Below are 24,086 nucleotides of genomic sequence, written 5' to 3'. Positions count from 1 at the left end.
TCATTTAATTGTCTGGCAGGCTTTCAGGATAGGCCAGGAAAATGGTTCTCTTCCCCTTTTACAGTGAGGATGCTAAAGCTTAAAGTAATGAACTGATTAGCTGTCTTAAACATATAAAGTAAAACTTATCTTATCCCTGCTGGTACAAGGCACAGTTTATATTATTAAACGATATTTAGGCCTGAGGGCAGGGACCCTTTCTTTTATTATTTTGTCAAATTTCTAATGCAGGGCTGAGAGTACTATAGGGACCTCATGCACATGGTTTAATTTTCTGTGTAGAGAAAGGATGAAGTTTAGATTGCAAAAGAGACATCCAGTCTCAGTGCATTTAAGTGGAATCACTCCTCTGTGCTGCCAATGGTTGCATGTTTGCTCTGCCCCATTGGCGAGGGCCAGGATGTCTTGTGACTACATCAGACAGTGAAATATGACTATCATTTAAAAGCCCTTACCTCCTCAAAATTGACCATCATCCTAATTTTCAGTGGAGCGCTGGTGACTACGTAATATGCAAGGCACCTCTGCAGCTGGCTCATTAAATTTGGATGGTTGGCATTGAGTTGGATGAGAATAAATCCAGCTACTGTGTCAGATATTAATTATAAATCAGAATGAACTATTCATAAATTCCAGGGTGTTCGATAAAGCTAACTTTTCCAGGGTTTGCATTTGTTGTCAACTCTTTAAAAAATATGCTGCAAAGTGATTTGTGTTGTGTGTATATACATCATTATTTAAAAAAAAAATTAGAGCAGAATGTTTTCTTGCTCTACTGGAAAATATCAGCCCTCATTTTGAAGTTTGGCTCTTCTAAGGGACTGTCACCCAGGTTCTCCCACGGACCACTCCCAGCACCTTCCAGGAACCTTTTGTTTCGTAACCAGTGTTGCTTGTATTTAAAGGCCATTTCTTTCCTTTTCCCCCATTTTGAACTCTTTCCTTTCTAGTCCTTTTTGTTATTCTTCCTTCAGCAACTTTGCCTTCTTGGGGATTGCTCAGTAAAGACTGGATTCATGTACGAAATACTTGAAAATTAGCATGCCGCTGTGAGTTCATTTGTGTAGTGTTCACATGCTAGTTCTGGGGCTTGTTTGTGTGGCATCTATGCACCTGGCTTGGCGTGTTGACTGCTCTCCACTAAGTGGTGTCTTAGGTCATCACTCCTGGAACCAGTAGACCACAGAGTACTCAGGGCATCTTATAGTGCTCAAGAGGATGTTGAGAATTCAAAACAATTTCTAGGCACTAAAATGAGTAGGGTAACTTCTCCCATTCTCAGCTTTTAGGAATTCAGAAGATACAGATGAAATAGAATCCTAAAGTTAAAAAAATGGTATCTCAGGTTCATTATAATTAGGATTTAGGAAGAAAAGTCACACTGCCAGGATCTTGTCTTGTCTTGGGTCTAGCATGGGCCTGTGAGTCATAACACTGGGGTGCTAGTCCCAGCTCTGGTGTGAACTAGGGATCTTGAAGTCACTTTGTGTTTGTGGCCTCAGTTTTCCCATTCCTAAAATGAATTTAAACTACACGATCTCTGTCCGAGATTCCTTTGCCCAGTTCATATGTATGTATATTGTTTTCCTACTCTATCCTGTACCACTTATATTTTTTATGTTTCTTCTTTTAGGTAGAAACACCTGTCTTTTCCACCTTTGCAAAATTTTGCCTGATAATAATTTTATACAGTCAGATGAAATGGAATGGAAAGGTTTACTAACATTTATTGATTAGCACCAAATGAGCTGGACACTGTTGGGGTAGTGTTGGGGTAGTGGAAAAAAGTGGGTCCAGCAAGCCAGTGGTTGTCCATATCTAGTGGAATTGTTTCTCCTGGAAAGTTACATTCACTCCTTAGCAGAGGTTTTAGCTTTTGAGCTGAAATGAATTTGCTAGTGTGAGGCATTCCTCATGCTTTTGTTATCTGTTTGCATTTCAGGACAACAGTAGTAGCAGCAGCTGCCTTCTTGGATGCCTTTCAGAAAGTGGCTGACATGGCCACCAACACACGTGGTAAGCAGATGGCGGCTGCTTCCAGCATTAGCTGAATTCAGCATGTGGGCTCTTCCCCTTGGGTGGCTGCACGAGAAGATATAGCTTAACTTATCAGAGCTTAGCTGACTCATGTTTTTCATTTTCTTTCTTTTTTTTTTTTTAACTCTGTGGGCTTCCACATATTAAAAGTCGCAATTAGTTTTCCAGATAGTAAAGCACATGTGAAGAAGAATGAAAAATAAAGAGAAGGAACCACTGTTTTTGCATGAGGTGGCTTGATGTGTTTTTTGGTCACTTTAATGACGTGCTGGTTATAGAACCTTGAGCTATGCCTTTAGTTGCAACTTCTTTTTCTCCCCCCTCACGTGGGTTGTCCTGTGGTTTTTCTTGTTCCTCTGTGGAATGAGAAGCAGTGGGGATGATTGGATAGACCATTTTCCTGGGTTCCCATAAAACAAGAAACCCTTTTATAAAGAGTGTCCCATTGCATTGTATCTATCTGTGTCTCTTACATTTGACTGCAAACCCCTTGAGCCAGAGTCTATGACTTATTCATGTCTGAACCCCCAAAACATAGTGCCTACAACATAGTAGGTATTTTAAGTATATTTATTAAATTGATAAACAAAGGGAACTCTTTTGGAAAAATTTTATGTTTTCAGTGAATACTGAATCATACAAAGGATATTCATAACATGTGAAAGGTATAAGAAGAAAATACGCCGTACGTACCACCATCTTTATGAAATACAATGTTAGTAGTAACGGAGAGGTCCCTATTTCAAAGGGGGAGGTACTTTCTTTTTCATTCCAATGCAGTGACTCTCTCCTGCCTTTTACTTTGTCTTACCTGTCTGGGTCTCCTGTGTTGCACTGGCAGCTACATGCCTGTTCTCTTCATTGTCATGGTAATGTTGGAATATTTGGGTATTGAGGACAAGTGCTGGGGTATTGTTCCCAGTCCCACAAGAGTTTAGTTTCTCAGAAGTGCATGAAAGGTACCTCCTATGGATTTGAGTAGATACCCATTTACTACAGGTGCATAATTAAATATTTGCATGAATTTGCAGTGAGGACACTACTCATTCATTTAACAAACTCAAACTCCTTTTATTTCAGGCACTGTCATGGGACCACAAAAATCACTACTTTACTCTCCTTGTCCTGGAGGAGCTTGCAATTGAATGGGGAAAATGAGATGTACAAATAAGAAATTTCAGTGTAGAAATAGTATGTTTGGTACGGTTATAGTGGTAGAACAGAGTGCTAGGGGATTATAGAAAAGTGAGCAATTAGCTCCCCAGCTTGGGAAGTTGGGGAGGTTTTCCCAGGGCAGGTAATATTTCTCCTCATTTCCAAGATGCCAGTGGTGTTTCAAAAGGTTCTCTGGGAGAATTTGACTGAGACATCAGAGCCATGGTTTCCATCCAGTTTGTTAGTGTGGTGTGGATCTTAACCGGTATCTTTTTCAAAGCCCTTTTAAAAAATTATTATGTAGCTTTAGTGTGTCTGTTATAGGAACTTAAGAAAATACAGCCATAAAGAAGAATGTGACATGCAGCCAGTGTTTACCACTGTTAATAGTATTGGGTCTGTTTTGTATTTTCTTCTATTTCCGCAGTCTCTGGAACAGGCCTTGTCAGCCATACTGGTATCTTTCTGTAATAGCCATTAGAATGTCTTTTTCCTTTTGTTTTTTTGAAGCTGCTCTACTGTTTTAAAGAACTTTAATATCTGACATTGCATGTTTGAGGCTCTGTGATTCCTAATGTTTTTATATTTTAATTGTTTAATTATGGGATGGATCTTACTGGATTGACTAGGAAGGGATCCCCTGATTGTCCATAATTTCCTGCAGTGGGAACCTGGGTTTTTGAGACGCTCCTCCCCAGAGTGTTTCTCGGGGGGACACTGGAGCTGGCTGGAAATTGTCATGGTTTAAAGGGAGGAAAAATGGCAATTATTTGTGGGGGAAAAATCCCAGAAAAGCTTCTCTGTGCTGGTGATGGGGGTGGAGTAGGAGTTTGGAGGTGATATATTTGACCAAAGACAAATAATGTCACAGAGAACAAACCCCTGCCTTGACATATTTTTAAACTATTGGATTTCAAGCCATTTTTAGTAATGCTAGAATACTTTGTGTTTAGAATCTGTGTGTATTAATACTTTCATTGAGTGTGTGCATGTGAGCCCTCATCTGACCTAAAAAGTATATAGTGGATAGAAAGTGTATTTTCTGGAGACCGTAAGAGAAACTTGAATGTATTTCTTGTATGGCAGTAAGTATCCAAAGTGATTTTTATTAAGTTAATTCTTGTTTAAAAATTTAAAAATATAGAACATGCTCTTTAGTTTTTATATAAAGTAAAATCTATCCTTAGGCTACCTAGGGATTGGGTTTAGTGTCATTTATAGATTTATTAATATTTGCATACATAAACACCTCTGAGAAGAAAAAAACTGGTTACAGAATAAGTGGAATGATCTGAGGAATAAAATATATCCATGTGATCTTTTTCAGAAGGTAACTCCTAAAAAACATGGTTCCTGTGCTTTTATTCCATAATGTATTACAATTATCTTTCCACTTCAGTACCTATAGATCTACCTTGTCCTTTCTAGCGGCCAAATGGAATTTCACTTTCTGGATATAGCACAATTTAATCATTATTCTGTCGACATTTGGGTTATCTTCAGGTATTTGCTATTACAAGCTGTGTTGTGGTTAATGTCCAGGTATACATCCTTCTGGAGTTTTATCGGAGTGATCTATTTTTAATGGTGTATGGATCGTCAAGGAAATGACGTATCTGTAGAAAGTGCTTCAAGCTGTTTTGGTCAGCAGCAAAGAGGTTTGAACTTAAGTTCAGTATGGGCTGTAGCTCTAATAGAGTTTGCAGTTTACTGGGTACCCACTGCAGAAAAAGTATCCTTAGTTCACTCCCTGGCTTAGAGGCTTCAGATGTATTTTTCTGAGTCCCTCTTGCTAGAAGTGGTAGAAGAGAATTGCAGTTATTCTTAAATACATCTCTTTTGGGCAAACGTCCAGAATTTCAAGCTTAACAGGTCTCTGATTTCCAAAATATTAGCATTTCATATTGTTTCTGAAAGGAAACGCCTCTGAAAAGTCTTTGTCCTTTCTAACAAATCTTTTGCATTAGCTATTAATAAAATGTACTCAAGAAAAATTTTTTAAACTAGTCACTATAAAAGCAAAATCAATCTTGTCATTAATACCTATTGTTAATGTGGAAATAAGTTAGAACTCAATTATTTTCTTCATTGTTTTTTAAAATGAAAGAGTACAAGTGGATATTATGACGTGTGTATTGCGGTTAACAATTAAACCGTAATGGAATTTGAATTTATTAGCATTAGACGCATTCTCATATTTTGTTGATTTTATACTCCAGAGTAAATATACAATTTGTGTTAAATATGAAAGTACACCTTTTTCTGTATTATTGGCCACAAAGAATTAGTCTTAGGCATTCAGTATACACAGCACCCTAGGCATTGTGGAACAGGGTCTCCACTTTCTTTGTATCCATAATGGACCAGCACACGGCCTATCATAGAAGTTGACAAATGTTTAAACTGAGTGGCATGCAGTTGTCTGGGTTACTCAAAAAAGTAAGGTGAAAAAAAAGGAAATTAAGAAATCAGCACTCTACAGGAGAGGTGGCCCGTGTTGTGGGACAGAATTCTTACACCTGTGAGCCTGTGCCCTCGCCATCAGGGACTTGCTTGCTGCTTCACTGAAGGCAGGAGCACTGGGCAGATGAAACCCTTCCTGTTAGTCAGCTCTGGCTGTTCATGGCCACTGCGGCATTTGCTCGTGTCAGCAAGGGCCTTTGAAGAACACAGTGCTGTGCAACTTTCATTTTTGTCTGCCTCTCTGTGCCTCTGTAATTACTTTTATGGCTTCGAAAAACTATCTCAGTGATGTTTAGATGATACACCAAACCCATAGGAAGAAGTTTAAGATTCTAAGAAGGAAGGAACTGAATCCTATCCCATCTGACAATCGACTAGATCATTTTTAATGTCCACAATCTTTTATCAATCATTGAAAAAAGTGGGCATGGTTTTATTAGTACTATTGAAAATCATGATAGCCAGCCTTTATTGACTTTGTATCATGGGCTGGGCTCTGTTTTGTGTGGTGTACATGTACATATATTTTCCTTTTGTTCTCATAACAGCCTATGTAGTAGGTACTTACAATCTCCATTTTGGGTGATGAAGTTGGGCCAGAGAGCTTACCTAGACTGACCAAGGTCACACAGCCAATAAGTGGTGAAATTGGAGTCTGGCCCAGAGCCTGCATGTTAACCAACCATTAAATTATACATCCTTATGTGAAGAGCTCCTGGATTTCATATAAGCTTGTATTTTGCTTTTGAAATTACTTGGTCCTGAATGTATTAAAAAAAATCTATGTAGCACAAAAACAATCTAGGTAGTTGGAATAACAACAACAACAAACATACATATAGCAGTTGGAATAGTAACTAGATTTGGACCTTGGATGCCTGGTTTTGACTTCTGGCTTTGCCAGCTACGTGACCCTGGATATATAATATTTCACTTCTCTGGGGTTTAAATTTCCCCACCTGTAAAAGAGCCTAGGGTACTAGATGATCACAAGTAACATTTTTTTTTTGCTCCAATATTCTGTGCTTTTTAAATCTTGCTTTGGCCTTCATTAAATGTGAATGCAGTTGGACAGTGTAAATTTCTTTTTCTGTATTATCTTCACAGCTTCCAATTTTTGCTCTGGGGACAAAGGGAGTGGAGGAAGCCAAGTTAAACAGACAATAACAGAGTAGAAGATTGGAAAGGAAAAGGGGAAACTGCAGCTGGACATCTGGGTTGGTTTGAGTTATAAAAAAGACCCCGCTCAGACTTGGAGTGACGCATGAGGAAGGCAGGTGGAAGCTGGCACTCCTAGGATCGCCATGGATGGCTGGACTGTCAGACTGGAGCTTTAATCAGTGAGCCAGATCACCAAAGTTGGTGAAGACAATTGCTGCAGGCTTAGTTCTTAAAAATGTCATACATGTTTTTAGTATAGATTTTTGCTAAATGCTGTGGTCTTCAGATCCGGCAGCATACATCATAATCACTAAAGTTCATTTCGAAGTACAGATTTCAGGGCCCTGCCTTATACCTATGGAATCAGAATAATTGAGTGGTACCCTGGAACCTCCAATTTTGCAAAGCTTTGTCGGAGATTTTGCTCTCCAGGGAGGTCTGTTTGTGCTATCACGTAAGGCCTCTTTCCATCTCGCCATAACCCACCTGTCCAATGACATCTCCCACCCGTGGCTGGCAACTCCACCCACTGTTTCCTGAAACCCTTAAAACCTTTGATCCCTTTCTGCTTGCACATGTGCATTCCAGGCTTGGCATGCCCTTTCCACCCCCGCTCCACCCCCTCGTATGCTTCGGGATCTGCTGCTTGTCTTCCAAGGGCAATGTAAGGTCACATCACCTCTGAAACCTTTGTCTCCCCCCAGGAAGTAAACCGGGCCCTTGCTCAGGGCCTCTGGCACGGCTACTGTTAGAGCATTCGCCTCACTGTGCTGTCACCATCTTCCCCACCGAACTGCAGATGCTGCTGGGACAGGGGCTGTGTCCTCTCTGAGGAACCCAGATTCCCAAATGCTAAGCATCTGGCATTTAGCGGTGTGCAGACAACGTCTGCTGAATGAATGATAGAACATACACAACAGCTTCCACACTCACACCTCTGTGGATCCTGGGGAGGAAGCCTGTCACCCCTGGGGGCAGCAGACTGTTGGGATAGGGTCTCGGCCAGATTCCGCTCTGAGTTCAGAATTTGGATCTTGGCGACCCCTCGCTGAGGTCGAGTCTCTGATGCGGTGTGTGACTTCATATATCTTTGTTGCTGAAAGTGGGTCCTGGTTCTTCCATGATGAGATTGCTGTGTGGCAGGCAGCCCTCCTGCTTTCTGCTAGGGTGGGGGAGGGGAGGGAATCATCCCTTTGCAGGGAGAAGGTGCCGGGAGGCAGTTTCCAAGTTCCAGCCAGACTGCTGTTGTTTGCCCCCAAGTTTTAGTTTAACCACAGGGTTTCATTGAGACTTCACTAGCTTTTAACTTCTGGATTGACTTTGATGTTCAAGCCCAGAACTCTCTTTCATGTAATTAGAGTCTTAGGATTTAGTAAACTTTTTTTTTAACTAATACATAATAGATACACATATTTGGGGGTATATATGATATTTTGATACATTCGTGTAATGTGTAAAGACCAAATTGGGGTAATTGGGATATTTATCACCTTAAATATTTATCTTATCTTTTTGCTACCTAGCAAATGCTAGCCTCAAATTGAAAAAATTTTTAAATTTAAAAAAAGTCATAAAAAAAGTCATCTCTTTCAGGTGTGGATCTGAAAATTCTTTGAATATTAAGGAATATTAAAGGAATGTGGTCAAATTTGTTCATTTGATTAAAAATGAAAAGGCATAAAACTACACTCTGCTAACCTGTGGCCATAGATCACAAACCGGTTTTGTGTTCTGCTTTCTTAGTTATTTCTAGTTATTGTCCTTAGGTTTTTCATAGGAAAAGAGAAAACTTGTGAGTGAGTGAGAAAGAAGCTCGACTGTAATTTTTAAGAGCCAAACTTACTGGTTCAAAAGATTCAAGGCTAATGTATTAATTTTTCTGGTGATCGTACTTCAGCCGAAGCTTTATAGATAGTGTGAGAAAAAAGGATCTAGCATAAAGCGTCTCTTGATGCTTATGGAAAACTGGCTGGGCGTAATTTTACCTGGAGCCTGTATATAGCTGTCATTGGGGCATCTGAGCTCTCATTTCCTAGAGACTGACACATTTGAGGTGCCCAGGAAACAATGCTGATTTGTTAAAAAATTTATCAAGTGAAGTACTTCATAGTTTGCCTGCAAGATGGATGGGCCAGCAGTATTCTCTAATATTTTTTAATATGGACCCAGGCATGCTAGTTTGAAGATGACTCAGAAAACTTGCTATTAAGTTTCATCTTTGGGGTTTTGAACTTGACCTCTTAGTTTTGATTCTTATGAATTATACTGAAGAGGCCTTAAGAAAATTTTGCCCTGTGGGTAGTTGTGCTTTGAAAAGTCTCATTGCTGTATTTGTAGGTGGGTATGGGGAGTAAGAATGAAAGTATAAAAAAATAAGAACATTTGTAGTTGGTTAAAGTGGGGAATTGGCTGGGCAAAGACAAATTACCTTTTCTTCTATATTTCTTGTTTGTTTTGTTTTGATTTTAATTGTAGGCCTTATGCCAGGACTTGACCGTCCTTTGCGTACCTTGGTGAGTAACACCTAGGCAAACTGGCCTCTTAGTCTGGACCAGAGACCTTCTGTGCAATAGAATTTTCTTTGATGATAGAAATGTTCTACATCCACCCTGTTCAATATGGTAGCCACTAGCTATTGCCACATGCGGCTGTTGAACATGTGAAATGTGCCTGGTGTGTTTTAATTTTTTAAAATTTGAATTTAAACAGTCACATATAGATAGCTAGTGGTTACCATATTATATTACATTGAACAGCACGGGTCTAGGGCATATACCTAGTCCTACAAAGAAAGACTCGTTCTGCTTTAGCAGTAAAGGTAAAATTTTATGAGTTGTCTGATTTATGTGGTTTTATATCAGAAAGTTTTGTTGAGGGCTTACTAAGTACCTGGGCTCTGGGAATGGGAAGATCAATCAGATAGGGGCCTTGTTTCTGAGGCATTGTTGGTGGGTGGTAGCAGGGTTGGGGCAGGCATGTGGGAGTGGGTTAGGTGGAGAAGTACATGTACATGATAATTATAGTCCAAACAATAAACACCCTCCTTCTTTAAGTATGTCTGTTTCATGCATTTTCAATGGACAAAATATTATTTCTAAGGAAGCAAAAATTTGTTCCTAAGGAGGAGAGAGGATCTTATTCTCTTTGTATATAAGGCACAGACATGCCCCCAGTACATCAACAGACAGTCATACATTTGTAGGATTAAAATTTGGTGGGAAGGTGATGTTTAGGAGAAAAATGTGACCAAAAAAGGGTGCTTATGGGAGCAGTAATGGGGAGGAGAAGCTTGAGAAAACTATTTTGTGATGAAGACCTATCTTTTAACCCATGTCAGCCTTTGACCTGTTGCCTCCTTCAAGGTACATTTAAGCAATTTTCATGGATTCTTTACCTGAAATAAGGAAGTTGGCAAAATGAACCTATATTCTTGAGCTCCATAGAGTTGTCAAAAAAGTTACTAATGTTGAACAATAACTGGGTTCAAGGTGTTCAGGCCTGGCAGGCACCTCATTGTTACATATTCACCATTTATAAATATTCTTTAACCACAAGTGCACATAAAGAACAACTTTACTGTTGGGTTATGTCATAGCCATTATTGATGGGACTTTATAGCTATAATCCTTTGAATGCATTTTTTTTTTTATTGTTAGGTGAAAGAACTAAAGCATTGGACTTGGGCTTAGCCGATTCCTGGTTAACATGACAGAGAAACAAGTCTTCTCTCCCAGGGTGGCTGGTTTCCATGCACAACTGATCTCTGATATGTTTACCACTTTCCTGAGGGCCATGGTGGCACCAAAACTTGGGATAGATTTAGGGTAGCCTCACTGACTTCCATCAGCCCCTCAAACTACCCAGACTTTATATGTGTCTACATAAGTGTATGTCTATCTGTATATTTTATATTGAGTGCCTGTTATGATCTCAATCTTATATGAAGTACAAATAAAAAATCTTGTAAACATTGTTGATACCTATATGCAACATAGCTAAAAACTGTGGTTATTATGTAAACACAGCTTCAAGATAAATTCCTAGCTCCTAAGCCCTTTTGTACAGATATATATTTTTTTTTTTTTTGAGACAGAGTCTCACTCTTTTGCCCGGGGTGAGTGCCATGGCGTCAGCCTAGCTCACAGCAACCTCAAACTCCTGGGCTCGAGCGATCCTCCTGCCTCAGCCTCCCGAGTAGCTGGGACTACAGGCATGCGCCACCATGCCCGGCTAATTTTTTCTGTATATTTTTAGTTGTCCAATTAATTTCTTTCTATTTTTAGTAGAGACGGGGTCTCGCTCTTGCTCAGGCTGGTTTCGAACTCCTGAGCTCAAACAATCCGCCCGCCTCGGCCTCCCAGAGTGCTAGGATTACAGGCGTGAGCCACCACGCCTGGCCTTGTACAGATATTTTGAAGCTATCATTGTCCTAGGTAGAGGTGATGTAAGAAATATAATGCTGTTTTAAATGGGTTCATCAATGCGCATTCTGCTTTCATCATTTTAATGCTTTTCTACTCTGGTATAGTTTGAGTCATTGTAACTCATTAGCACAATAGGTTTACTCATATACCTTCTGCTAAGGATGAAACAACTTTTTAAAAATGGCCCATGAATGTAAAGTTTGTCTTACTGTTTTGCATTTTTTAAAGCTATCATGTTTTTTGGTGTGCTTTCTGTGAAACTCAGAGGTGTTAAGTTCAGGGCGGTAGGGTGACAGGTGCATTTTTAGCATTTTTTACAAATCACAATATAGATAAGGACTAGAAATAACAAATTCGTAGATATATTGAGTTTATTTTATAGATTTAAAAAATAGATCTTATTTTCCTTGTTTTTCCCCTTTTTTGGTGGATGGACTTAGAAAGTGTTTGCTTATGATTATTTTGATGGGCAAATACATACATTCTGGGAGATGTGGTATCATGAACCCAGCATTAATGGCAATAAAATGAATCCCTCCTTTCCAATGCCATTCATCTTTTCTTGATATTAAAACTGATACCTGATGACAGCTCTGTTCCCTCTTCTACAGTGGCCTTTTATTATTGATCTTTGGTTGGGTAGCAACAGTTGCCAGAGAGGACTGTTCACTGTGGTTAACCCGCATTCCTGCCTGAGTGGTGCTTCGCTTTTGATCGTGTCTTCCTGGAATGACACTTGAAAGAGCAGTCATCCTGTGTTAGCCCGAAAGGATGTCACTGGAATCCCACATTTACAAAAGCATATCCTGGGTCTCCGGAGCAGGATGTCGCCGGAATTCTATAATCCTGCAGCAGGGATATCAGAATTCCACACCCAAGCACGTGTGTACGTCCTCTTAAGGATTGTCTTACCACTCACTAACCGAGAAGAGCATTTGCTATCCTTACTGCTTTCTGTCGGGCTTCCCCGTTATGCTTTGGTGTATTTTCCCAGCGGATGCTTGAATTACGATGTGTGCTGTTCTCTGCCTAACCTCGGCAGCCCTCATTGATGCCCAGGAATGACGCGGCGGCGGTGGCAGCAGCGGCAGTGGGGGTGGAAGGTCCGTGCTTGGAGAGGATGTGTGTTTTTATGGGTGACTGAGTCGATTTGTGTGCAGCGTGGTTATTTGTGTTGTTAGGCAGTTCACATAATGAAGTGGTTTACTCAGCATTTCCCCTTCCAGCTTTCAGGGCTGCGGTGCATTTGTACACAAGCAGTGACTACTCGCCCCACTTCTTCTGCCTCTTTCCTATCCTAGTCCTTTCCCATTGCTTCCCATAGACTGTTTGTTTCGGCTTCATAAATAATAGCTCACCCTATCCCTGGCGCCACACACAAACACAATTGCGATCACTTTTGGTAAAATAATGATTAACATTCATGAAAGAATGCAATTATTTTAGCTCAGATGAAGCAAGAAATTCCTTTTTGGGGGTGGGGGTGCATGATACTTTCTTGTGAGAGATCATTTGCCATAGAGCCACGAACTTGGTTTGGTCTGCCCTGCCCATCTCAGATAAAAAATAACTGGAATGTAAATGTGAACTTGAAGGCATTTGACTTGTCAAACCAGTATTTTTCTAGGACGGGTCTGTTCTGCCAGACCCCCATAGATACCTCCTCTCTGCTCCCACTGATAAAGTCCCAGCTTGAAAACATACACAAAGTATGAAAACTACTTAGGACTAAAATTTTCACTTTGTGCATGTGTTCTCTGCTGCAGGAAAAGTGTGTTGTTGGGAAATAGCTCAGGGAATAAAGAAAATGCAGAAGGTCTTTTGTCACCAAGAATCTGGCAGTGAATTCTTCTAATGCATTTTAAAGAAATTTGATTTTTATACACTACTTTTAGAAAGCTTAAAGTGAGAATTACTTGCAGGGTTTTTTGTGTTTTGTTTTTTTTTAAGACATAATTCTCTAGTCTTTCCTTTTTAAGAAGGAACAGGGTTTTTTCCCTTACAGCTCACCTAGTATCTAGTGTGACCTCTTCATTTTTACTGGGGACACTGAGTCTTAGCGAGTGAAGTCACTTGTCTGAGGCCACCCAGCTAGCAAGGGGAAGAGTGGGGACTCTAGCTCTGGGCTTCCTATCTCACGGTTTCCCCCAAAAGCTGCTTAACTAACCAGTTGTTCACTTTGCCTTCTTAGTTTCATAGTGAGGGTGTTCAAGGAGGAGATGACATGCGCCGTGAAAAACATCTCCATTCTGTGTTCTCAGTCAATTATTGTTTATAAACCTTTTTGTTTGCTTGTTTGTTCATAAGGAATCCTTGGCCATCTGGTTTTCCAAAGCAGTTTTTTGTTTCCATTCTGGCCCTTCCTTTTTCTGTGGAAGATATTTTTGTTTTCTTTTGGATCTTTGGAGGGGCGAGGCTATTTTTGCTTACATTTTAATCATTCATTATATTTGACATAAGCTTCTTAACTGTAGGAATAACTAGGCTTCGGTTCTCCCGCATTGCCATAGTAGACACACACACATACACACCCACACGCATGATTTTTGATTCCCAGATGTTTACAATTGCCGTGGAACTCTTATTTCTAGTAAAAGATACTGCTGTGGAAATCTGCAGCATTTCCTGCTGTGTGTGATAGGGCTCAGGGACCCCAGTTACCATGGAAACTAATATTCAGCCACCAGGGTGGTGTGTCCCTTTAGAGCCGCATTTGAGCGCATTTCACAATTCAACACAATGCTGCCGCTTCTTCCCTTTCAAATAAGGAAATGGGAAAAAGCAGATGGATTGCAAATAAAATGAAAAAATACTATTTCTGCTAAGGCAGAAAGAGACCTTTAGTATGCACCCTTTTAATGTGATTGTCAGAAGTAGGCCAGTACACAGCTTCACAAAGATGGCCCAAGGTATCTGATAAAATTACAACGGAACTGTGAAGGAGAGGGTGAACATTCTTCTTCCTGTGCTGCTAACCCGCAGGTTCTCTTTGAGAGTGACGGGTGTGCAAGGCTGCCAAGGGCATTCACCGCTGACTCTGGAGGAGTCATTTGGTTCGCCAGAAGGGCTTGATAGCAGACAAAAGACCTTATGCACTCTGCGTGTGCCGGCCACCCTGTGTTTCCTGACCCCTCTCTCTCAGAACCAGATCTGAGAGCCTGGGATGGCTTGCCGGATTTCAGCCGTTTGGCTGCCACTTAAGCACGTGATTGCCATCTGTGCTTGTTCAAAGGCGGATGCTGATTAGGAGAGTGATACTTCATTTGGATAATACGCTTTAAGCTCCAGTGCAAGACATGTTGCTTATACTGGAACTCGGGGAAATGTGAGCCATGTAAATGTGCCACCTGACCTCCCCAGTGGTCCAGGGGCTCCTGCTGGTCACTGGCTACAGGTGAACCTACAGTATGTCTGCAGGGAGATGACAGTGACCCCGAGGCCTGCGTTCCCACTGCAGGTGTATAGACTCCTGTTTCATGAGATTGAAGGACAGTAAAATTGCCTCCACCCTTATTTAGATGGATGCCTGTTGCTCTGGTGTTTGTTTTTCCAAATGCATTTGATAAATCGAAGATTGGGAATATGTGCTATTTGGGGATCTCAGTCCAGCCTTGGCCTTGAGCATTTACTGTGGACCCTCTGCCTGCTGGGGCCCTCAGTTCACCCCACAGCTGCTTTATCTCACGCTGGTGGGAACCCCATTTTGCAAACAAGGAGACTGGCTTGATGACTTGAAAGTGACTTGGTTTAAATGTCACACACCTTTGAAGCAGCAGAGCCTGGAGTGTGCATCCGGTCTGTATGAGGCTTTAGTCCCACATTCTTCCCCTCTCAGGGATCAGTTGTAGAACCAGCCCAGAGCTTAGGCCAAGGTCTGTCAATCTGGGCACTGCTGGCATTTGGGGCTGGATAATTCTTTGTTGTGAAGGGGCCGTGCTATGCCTTACAGGATGTTTAGCAGCATCCCTGGCCCCTGCATCCTCCTGGTTATGAAAACCAAAATGTCTCTAGACATTGCCAGATGTTCCCTGAGGGGCAAATGAGCCCTGGTTGAGAACCACCCAGCTAGACCCTTAAGGTGTTTTTATTGGGCAATTTAATGGAACTGTGGCTATGCCTTTTTGAAGCAGTTGTGAACAGCTTGGTTCATTTAAGCTGCTAGCTTTTAAATTATTCATAACCAAGTTATGATTTTAGAAATTGGACAGTCCATGCATTGTTTCATCTGAGAAACCACTACTCTGCCAAGTTGTATGTATAAAACTCTGTAAAAAGTCCACATCTTACTAAAAAAAGACTGCTTCCTTTTTATCAGAAGGTCATTTCCCAGTGTGAAAATATGCACGTGTTTTTTTTTTCCCCTCAAAAGATTAAGTCAAGTAAGAACAGGGATGGCGTGAGCAGAGTGCTTGAGCTCTCGTTCCTGCTGAGCTGCCTCCTCGGTAGGGAGAGGCCTGATCCCAGCTGTGTGGCCTTGGGTGGGTCAGTACAGCCGGAACACCTCAGTTTCCTTGGCTCTGACAGTCAGGTCTTCCACACCTGCTTCTCAGGGTGACCGTGACCGTGGAGGTCAAACGAGGTCGTGGTTGCAGGAGTGTTTTATAAATTGTACAGCCCCAAGCAGCTGTGACAGAGGTCACAGTGCTCCTATGTCATGCGACTTCTGGGTCCCTGCCCACTCTCCACCTGCTGGCTCATCAGGCGCTCACTGGTGGTTCCACCTCTGCCCTTGCTTGGCCTGTCTCCTCCCACCTGTCTGTCTCCAACTTCTACGCTGTTCAAGATCTAGTTCAGTCCCTGTTTTTCCCAGAAAGACTTCTTTTGCCATTTTTTAATTCCCTATGATTCTGTGGGCTTTTTTATTACTACCGTTTATTTTGTTTATAATTATTATAATTATGATCCATAGTTGTAGTTATTATTAGTTTAATATGTGGTTTATGATGAGATTGGAGGGATTGGCAGTGACTTGAATGAATTTTGAGGTTTTTGGGTGTCTCCCCCTGCACGCGCCCAGTTGTACTGAATCTGTCATCTTCCGCTGCACTCCACACTCCCAGAATGCCCTCCCCCTGCCCTCACCTGCAGACTCCAGCCTGTCCTGCAAGTTCATCTCAGGCAGTCTCTCCTCTAGGAACTGTGTCCTCCTCAAGGAGCTTAGGAGCCTCCCCAGCAGCTCTACCCAGAATCTGGGCTTGTCTCTCGTGTCACTGTAACACAGATGTATTAATGCTAGATATCACCTGTTCCCTTACCCACTCGTGAGCTTCCTCAAGGTGAGGACTCATTTATTTATTAACAAATATCGAGTACTACCCTTGTGCCTGCCTTGGTTTTTCTTTCTTTTCTTTTTGTCCTAATTGAGGTGAAATTAATATAACAGAAAATTAACCATTTTAAAGTGAACAGTTCATGGGCATTTAGGACATTCGCGATGTTGTGTAACACCATCCCCATGTAGTTCCAAAACATTTTCATTCCCGCAGAAAGGAAACCTTGTACCCAGGATGATGAAAAAGTTCTGGAGGTGGATAGTGGTGATGGTTGCACAATAATGTGAATGTACTTAGTGCCACTGAATCGTACATTTATAAATGGTTAACACGGAGCTGAGCGTGGTGGCACATGTCTGTAGTCCCAGCTACTTGGGAGGATGAGGTGGGAGGATCACATGAGCCTAGGAGTTTGAGGCTAGCCTGGGCAACATAGCAAGACCCCTATCTCTTAAAAAAAAAAAGGTTAAAATGGTAAATGTTGTGTTGTATATTTATTTACCAAAAACCCATACCCATTAAGCATCCTTCTCCCCACTGCTCCCAGCCTCTGGTGCTGTTTTGTGTGTTATTCATCATTATATCCCTAGCCCCTAACATAGAAGGGGGAAAATAAAGCTTTGTTGAGTGAATGAAATGAGTTTTACTTGAATACTGATTTGTCCTTATATATCTGTCTAATAGCTATGAAATGGGGAAAGTTACCTTTAAGGAAATTTCTTAGAAATGTTTCACTAGTGTTTATTTAAGGGATGTTCTGATTACCAGTATCTCCATAGAAATGCCTTTTATAACAAAGCTATTTTGTAAGTTTACTTACCCACCTCTTCATTATCTTTAGTTGACATTTGGGGCTGACAGTGTTGGTCCTGGTCCTGGTTCTGTACCTGGTGGTATCTGATCGGCACACTCAAGAACAAAGTGTTATGGAATCTTTCAAATAAATGTAGCAATGGTCAAAGATATACCTTGTCTTAGGATGTTAACGTTTTTGATGACTATTTTCTTTTATGGGGGAAAAAGAAGATCTACCCATCCTTTCAAAAATTAATGTTTCTAACATGACTTCTTCCTTGAAACATGGCTGCCTTGTTGTTAATTCTTTTCTTTATGCTTACAACTCACAAAATCATGTTCTTTTCTGTTACTCTATAATTTATAAAATTGTATTGCAGTTGGCTTGGGTAGAATTTACTTAAGCATAGTTGAGCCTTTAAATTTTCCTTCTGGCATGGACAAAAGCATCATTAATTATGAATATGAATTCCTTTTGCAAAATGACAAGATTGAACATTTCCTCATCCTAGTAACCCAGCTGTCTCATTCTGATGCTCAACAAAGACTTTTTAGAGATTGTTTTTAATGGCTGTGGTATCAGATACTAAAAAATAAGAAGCTAAAGGAATGCAAAATAGTTTATAGTTCATTTGTCTAGAAAAAAATAATGAAAGGTTTTTGCTATACTGTGGCTGTTTCTACTCTACTGATGCATTTGTGGTCTCCAAGCTATGGCTGCAGACCAAGTAATTGTGCTCTGCCGTCGTCAGATACAGAATTGCATTTGTTCAGAGGATCAGTATTTGAGAATCCTGGGGCCTAGGTCACCCTGTCGCTCCCCCTTGGTTTGCTGATGGAAATGGGGGTGATGTCAGAGCCTTCACTGGATGTGGTTACAGGGTCATTATGGCCTCATGACGGTCCATGCAGTAGCTTCTGCTGTGGCCTCTGGAGGAGGATGCACCGGGCTCTGATTGCAGCACCTTGAGGCTTTTAACCATCATGTTATATGACCTTGATCCTGAGTATGTCTGCTCAGCCGTTGGTTAACTGTCTCATTCAGATGGTTTCTGATGTTCCCACTTGCCCTGTATCCTGAGGGATTTGCTGCCAGAGAAGCTGACCCAGATGTGTCAGTGGGTTCCTTCGTGTTGGAAAGGCTGTGTTGTACCACTCTGTCTGCCTGGACAATTCCCAGGGCTTGCCCTGCCTCTGGCCTCCAGCTGGGGTTTTCTAGCCTGGAGATGGACCTGTGTCGTTGCATTCCTTTCCAGGGTGTCAGAGAAGCTGCACTCTTAGAAATTCCCTACTAAGTTTAGAGCCCAAGGCCCAGAGAGAGAGAGAGAGAGAGAGAGAGAGAGAGAGAGTTTCTGTATATACATAAAGCTAGCATTTGATAATGTGCTGCATGCTGGTGAAAGACTTTGTTTCTGCTCACAATTCTTTGAATGAGGATTTTTGGGTCACTGTTTCCCTTCCATTTTTTAATGTAATTGTTTTTGAATTGTGGGTCCCTTTTTAACCTAATGTATTTGTGTGTAAGGGATTTTTTTTTTTGCTTACTTTAAATGGAAGTGCTGTCATGTTAAACACCAGGCTTAAATCACATGGAAATGAAATAGGGCCAGACAGTTTAATGTACTGTCGCTTTACTACTTTAGAAAACATCAGGAGAGGAGCCAAGATGGTCTGGAAAGGTCATAGATTGGGGAAGGAAGGGCCGGGATGACCATTTGTCAGTGTCAAAAAAAAGAAAAAAAAAAAAAAAGGTAAGACAAAATGGTTATCCCTGTTTCAAAGCCCACCCATTTTTGTTTTCTTCAGGAATGTGGTTAGGGATGTGATTTGGCTTCACAAAACGCGTTTTCTTTGATCGTATTTGATATACATTTGGCTCGAAATACCATTTCACACTGTTGTATGTAGTCACATTTTTTTTTTTTTTTTTTTGGGCGCCATGAGGAAAATGTCTGCTCTGGGTCATTTCCCCTCCCCACTTTGTCCCCTTCTTTGAAGGAGGAGCTGCTGGTTCAGTCAGCTGCCCCGAGCTGGCCTTGTGGCCTGGCCTTCCCCTCTGCCTCTCGGGGGCCAGACTGGCCGCTCCGGTCCCCTGCCTGCTGAACTCCCAACCTGCAGGATGGAGGCTACGGCCAGAGCCTCCTGTTCTCTGACGCTGGGATCCAGAGGCCTCCCTCCTGCCTCAGTGCTGCCCCTCACACCTGTGGCCTTGCCCACTGAGGGATTATGTGCCCTGGGAGAAGGGGAAGCGTTGAAGGGTCGCCGCGTTAGTTCTGGTCCAGCCGCTTTGCCACTGATGGTTGTGTCACCCCCGGGGAGCTGCTGTTCAGCAAATAGGGCTAAACACAATCTGGGGGAGGCTGCTGAAGACGGCAGCGGGCACAGGTTGAACAGTGTCCCTACCCTGCTCTGACTGCACTTAAAAATGACCACAAAAATCGTTTAGTGTAAAATGGAAAAGAGGGTAAATTATTGTGGTGCAAATGCTATCATGTTGTTAGAGTTAAGAAATTGCGTAGTGTGCTGCGTAAGCACCTTCGATCTGGGTTGAATCCCAGCCTGTACTTTTTTTGCAGTGTGACCTTTAAAGATTAAAGCAAGTTGCTTTAATCTCTGTGAACCTCAGTTTTCTCATCTGTAAATTGGATGTGATAACAGCACCTATGTAGATTGTGGGGAAGAGTCTTTGAGAATATACATAAAGAGCCTAGTTCAGTGCCTGGCCCCGTAGTAGCCTTCACAGGTTAGCTAGGATGAGTAAGGAAATTGGTTATTTCAGTACACACAAATGTGCCATGCACTATGCTATGTGCTTGGTATACATTATATTAATCTTTAAAGAAGCAATTCTGAAAGAGTATTAATTTAAACTAAACAGTGGTCATGTTATCTCTATCATTGAAATATATTTAGGATGGGTACATTTTCATTGTAGACATTTTAAAAGACTTACCACAAAACAAAATGAAAACTAGGACTGGCATAAAACCAGTACCTTTCGTGCTGGAAATAGCTCCTTTAGCATTAACCACGTGTAGGGGTCCTGGTATTGGTATTTCTCTCTGCTGCTGTGACACTGAGCAGATTTGTTACTTGAGTTCATCATTTGTTTTTTTTTTTGTTTTAAATGTCACAGGTTCCCTGTGTTGTTTTGGATTCAATAGATGGATTTATGTAAGGTTTCAACAGTCTAGCTTTTCACTCTAGAGGAAGCTGAGCTCCATAATCCTCCTTTTTGTCTCTAACACTAGACGCTGGAGTCTGCTCCATGCGGAGGAAACTTTTCTACTCCAGGGTGTACCACTTAATCTGCAGGTGGCCTTGAACGGATTATTAACTTGCTCAAATGTGATTAGGAGCTCCCCTCCTATGGCCTAAAGAAACCACCGCTCCGGCCATGAGGGTCTTTGTGGCCTTGCTTACCTGTCCTCCCCTAGGAATAGAGACTGGGGCAACATAAATGCAGAGTAGCAATGGCCAAAAGGAAGTTGGTGGCTGTGAGAGCTCCTGGAAGCCTTCTCTGTTTTGCCCGAGAGGTATGTCCTCCATTCTTACCTGCAGGAATACTACCTGGCAACAGTGAAAGTTTTCTGACATATGTATTGGGTTGTTGAGTTTCTCTATTAAGAATTCATTGCTGGTCAGAGCCTGGATGTTCTTTCAACAGAGGAATATAACAGAGTATTCTAATACTATGCCATTTGTGTAATAGATACACTATATGCTATTAATACTGTAGAAATGTTATTTTGGATTCTGGCAGTTGAGTCCCTTAGTTGTGACATGTAGATAACCTGTTTTTTCCTATAATCCTCCCCACCTTTACCTTGGGGCGATGCCCCTCCCAGGCAGCTCTTCCCTGTGGCTTAGCTGCCAAGGGCTTCCTTCTTGACCACTTTCAACCGAGAACAGAGGCAGCAGCTGACTGTCAGTGGCCCTTGGAGCTTTGACATTTGGAGGGGACAAGGGTGCTGTTCAGGTGACCCATCTTCCTCCCTGCCCAAGCTGCCTGACTCATGGCCTTGCCTGGTATTCTCTCCCAGTGTCCAGTTACTGAGCCTGCGATTGAGTTGTCCTGCTTGGGAGAAGCCCTGTGTTCCAGATGTGGTGGTCTGTTCCAGTGATAATGCAGTTGCCATTTACAAAAATCTCATCCTAGAGGACCGTTCTGCCTTTCGCACGTTATATATAGAAAACTCTGACATGAATCTTAGTTTTCCCTGCGTGTTTCCAAGGGCTTAATGTGTACACAAGGATCAAGAGAACTGACTTCCTGCTTTACTCGCTATAATATTAATATTAAAAAAATTCTGAAGGTAATAAAGACATAGTTTAAAGAATATCTTGGCAGTTGTTAGAGGAGATTTTCATTAAATCTCAAACTAGTGTGTACATGAGGATTATTCCCTTTTTGAGGGTGACTATTGGGTTTTAGTCCTGGTTAAAGCTTGTGCAATGTGTTGTATGAATTATCTCCCACTGAAGAATTAGGCATCTTCCAAGCTGTTTCTCCTAGACCTTGTTGCAAATGTGTGGGAAATTTTGAGATTCCCATAAACTATAAATCTTCTGTTGGTATTCTTTGAAGTTCATTTTGAGCTTGGATAGGGAGGATTATGAGTTGAGTGATACTGCATTGCAGGTTTCTATTAATATGCCACATTCAGGTTTTCCATTGTGACCAAAAGGCACTTGGTTCCTTGGTTCAGTCAACATGCTCTGTGAAGTTACCACTACGGTGTGCAATTGCTTTCAGATTCTACATATGTTCAGCGAGGATAGTCATACCTACTTTTAAAGCGTTTTTGAGGATGAAAGAAAACCTTTTGTTAAACGAAAAGAACAAACCTGAGCTGAGATGCAGGCACTAGGCTTGGCGTACTTCCTAGCTAAAGGACTTGCCCTCACAAACCAACCTTGTCTCACCTGGGATTCAGACCTTGCCTTGGCTGAACCATAAATCATCACTTGCCATGGACCAAAGAACCTCTTATGAATAGCATCCATCAGGAGAGTGTAACTGAATGCCAAGGGTCTCCTGAGTTCATGCTCCAGAACAGAAGTGGCAAATGCATGGCATGTTGTTCACTGAACTAGGTCTGCCTACCCCCAGATTTACAGGTTGAAGTGGAATTTAAGAGTAGGGAAAATAAAGGAGCATAGGTGCTTTATAGTTGAAGGAGTGTGTTAGGCATGTGTGTCTGTTTCTAATGGAAAAAAACCAATGAGTTGGGGTCTGCAGGTTCCATGATGGTGGAGATGGGGTCGACCATGTTCATCTTTGGCTCCTGGAGCCTGGTACATCGTAGAGGCTCATTACAACCTTTGTTGAAGGAGAGGATGAATGAGTGCCTACCAGGCCCCTGCACGGAAGTGTTGGGGTTGTTCTAGAAAGATGTTTTTATGTCTGTTCTTGTAGGATAGAGGATTTGGAGAGGTTAATTAGTTTTCCCCAGATCACGAGGCTAAAGGGCAGAACCAGGATTTTAAAGTCGGGAATTATTCCTGTGAGACCACACTAACTTCCTTGCCATAAATATGTATGCTGGCTGCTAGCTAAGATCACCTTTGAAGTGCATTCAGTGGATCAAAGGGGAACCAGCTGAGATCATGGTTTTGGAGGGATCAGCCTCAACTTGTCACTTCCATACCGAAGCTATAACATTGAAAGCTCTCGGGGATCAAAACATTTAGAAGAAAAGATACATTTTGGTGTCCTTTATATCTGATAGCATGACCAATCCTGAGCACACAAGACGCATCTTGTGAGTATCTACTGATATGATTCAGAAAACAGGAATAATGATTCTTATATTTTTTTTCTGAAAAGAAGGGAATGAAACATCTAAACTTTAAGCGTTAAGCAGGCACATTTTAAAATGTGTGGTCCTTTGCCAAGAGGTGATTAAAGGAGTCTTTAACCTCTCTTGGGATTCATGTAACAGAGGTAGGTGCTTTCTTTCTGAAATATGCTTTCGTGATGTTCTTGCCTGGTTCTTTTCTGGTTTAGGCAAACCTCTAAACCTCCCTCCCCTATAAATAAAGAAAAAAACCAGTTACACCGTGTCCTAAAAGGTTAGCATCAATAATTTAAAGCAGGAATATTCAAACTATAGCCTATGTGCCATATCCAGCCTGGTGGTGGCCCTCGAGCTGAGAATGGTTTTAAAAGAGTTGAAAAAAAAAAAAGGTGAAAACTAATATTTTGTGACACATAAAAATTATGTGAAATTCAAATTTAAGAGTACATCCATCAAATTTTATTGGAATATAGCCATCAGAGTCATTAGTGTTTTTGTCTGTGGTTACTTTGTGCTACAATGGCATAGTTGAGTAATCATAACAGAAACCAAATGGCTCACAAAGCCTAGAATATTTACTAAATGACCTTTTCTGGAAAAATTTTCCTGATTTTGATTTAAAGCAAAGTACTTTGGGAGGAAGAAGTGGGGGTGGAGGTAGAGGTAGAAAATATATTTTCCTCTTACCTTTTCCCTTCCTTTGGTAAAATCGAAATGTTCAAAATGAATCTTTCTTTTAAAAATTTGCTCTCCGCCTCCTGAATTGTATATTCCTAAATCGAGAGTCTTGATTGGGGAAGACAAAAAGAAAAAAGCTAACAATTGGTGATGGGGGAGACCAGGAGAAGGAAAGCCCTGGTGTCGCTCAGCAGGAGAGTCTTCTGCTTCTTACTCCCTTTCCCCTGCGTCCATCCCAGGACCTTTACAATTCTGAACATCAGTTTTTTTTTCTTTGCATCACGTGGGGAGCACAGTAT

The 24,086-nt window shown here is 41.5% G+C and overlaps 1 protein-coding gene across 6 annotated transcripts in view; it reads left to right on the top strand.

Annotated features, from left to right (window-relative positions):
* MTSS1 (metastasis suppressor 1) overlaps positions 1–24,086 on the top strand; it is a 155,645-nt gene that overhangs the window by 24,417 nt on the left and 107,142 nt on the right. For all 6 annotated transcript variants that reach the window (XM_012660833.1, XM_012660831.1, XM_012660829.1 and 3 more), the window contains exon 3: positions 1,943–2,016. In XM_012660833.1, the coding sequence (XP_012516287.1) occupies positions 1,943–2,016 (74 nt within the window). The remainder of the gene's footprint in view (positions 1–1,942; positions 2,017–24,086) is intronic.

The sequence above is a fragment of the Propithecus coquereli genome, unplaced genomic scaffold (genome assembly GCF_000956105.1).
Source record: "Propithecus coquereli isolate 6110/MARCELLA unplaced genomic scaffold, Pcoq_1.0 Scaffold68, whole genome shotgun sequence".
NCBI classification, from domain to species: domain Eukaryota; kingdom Metazoa; phylum Chordata; class Mammalia; order Primates; family Indriidae; genus Propithecus; species Propithecus coquereli.
The sequence above is the reverse complement of the archived record's forward strand: the minus strand, read 5'-3'. Positions and strand labels throughout refer to the sequence as shown.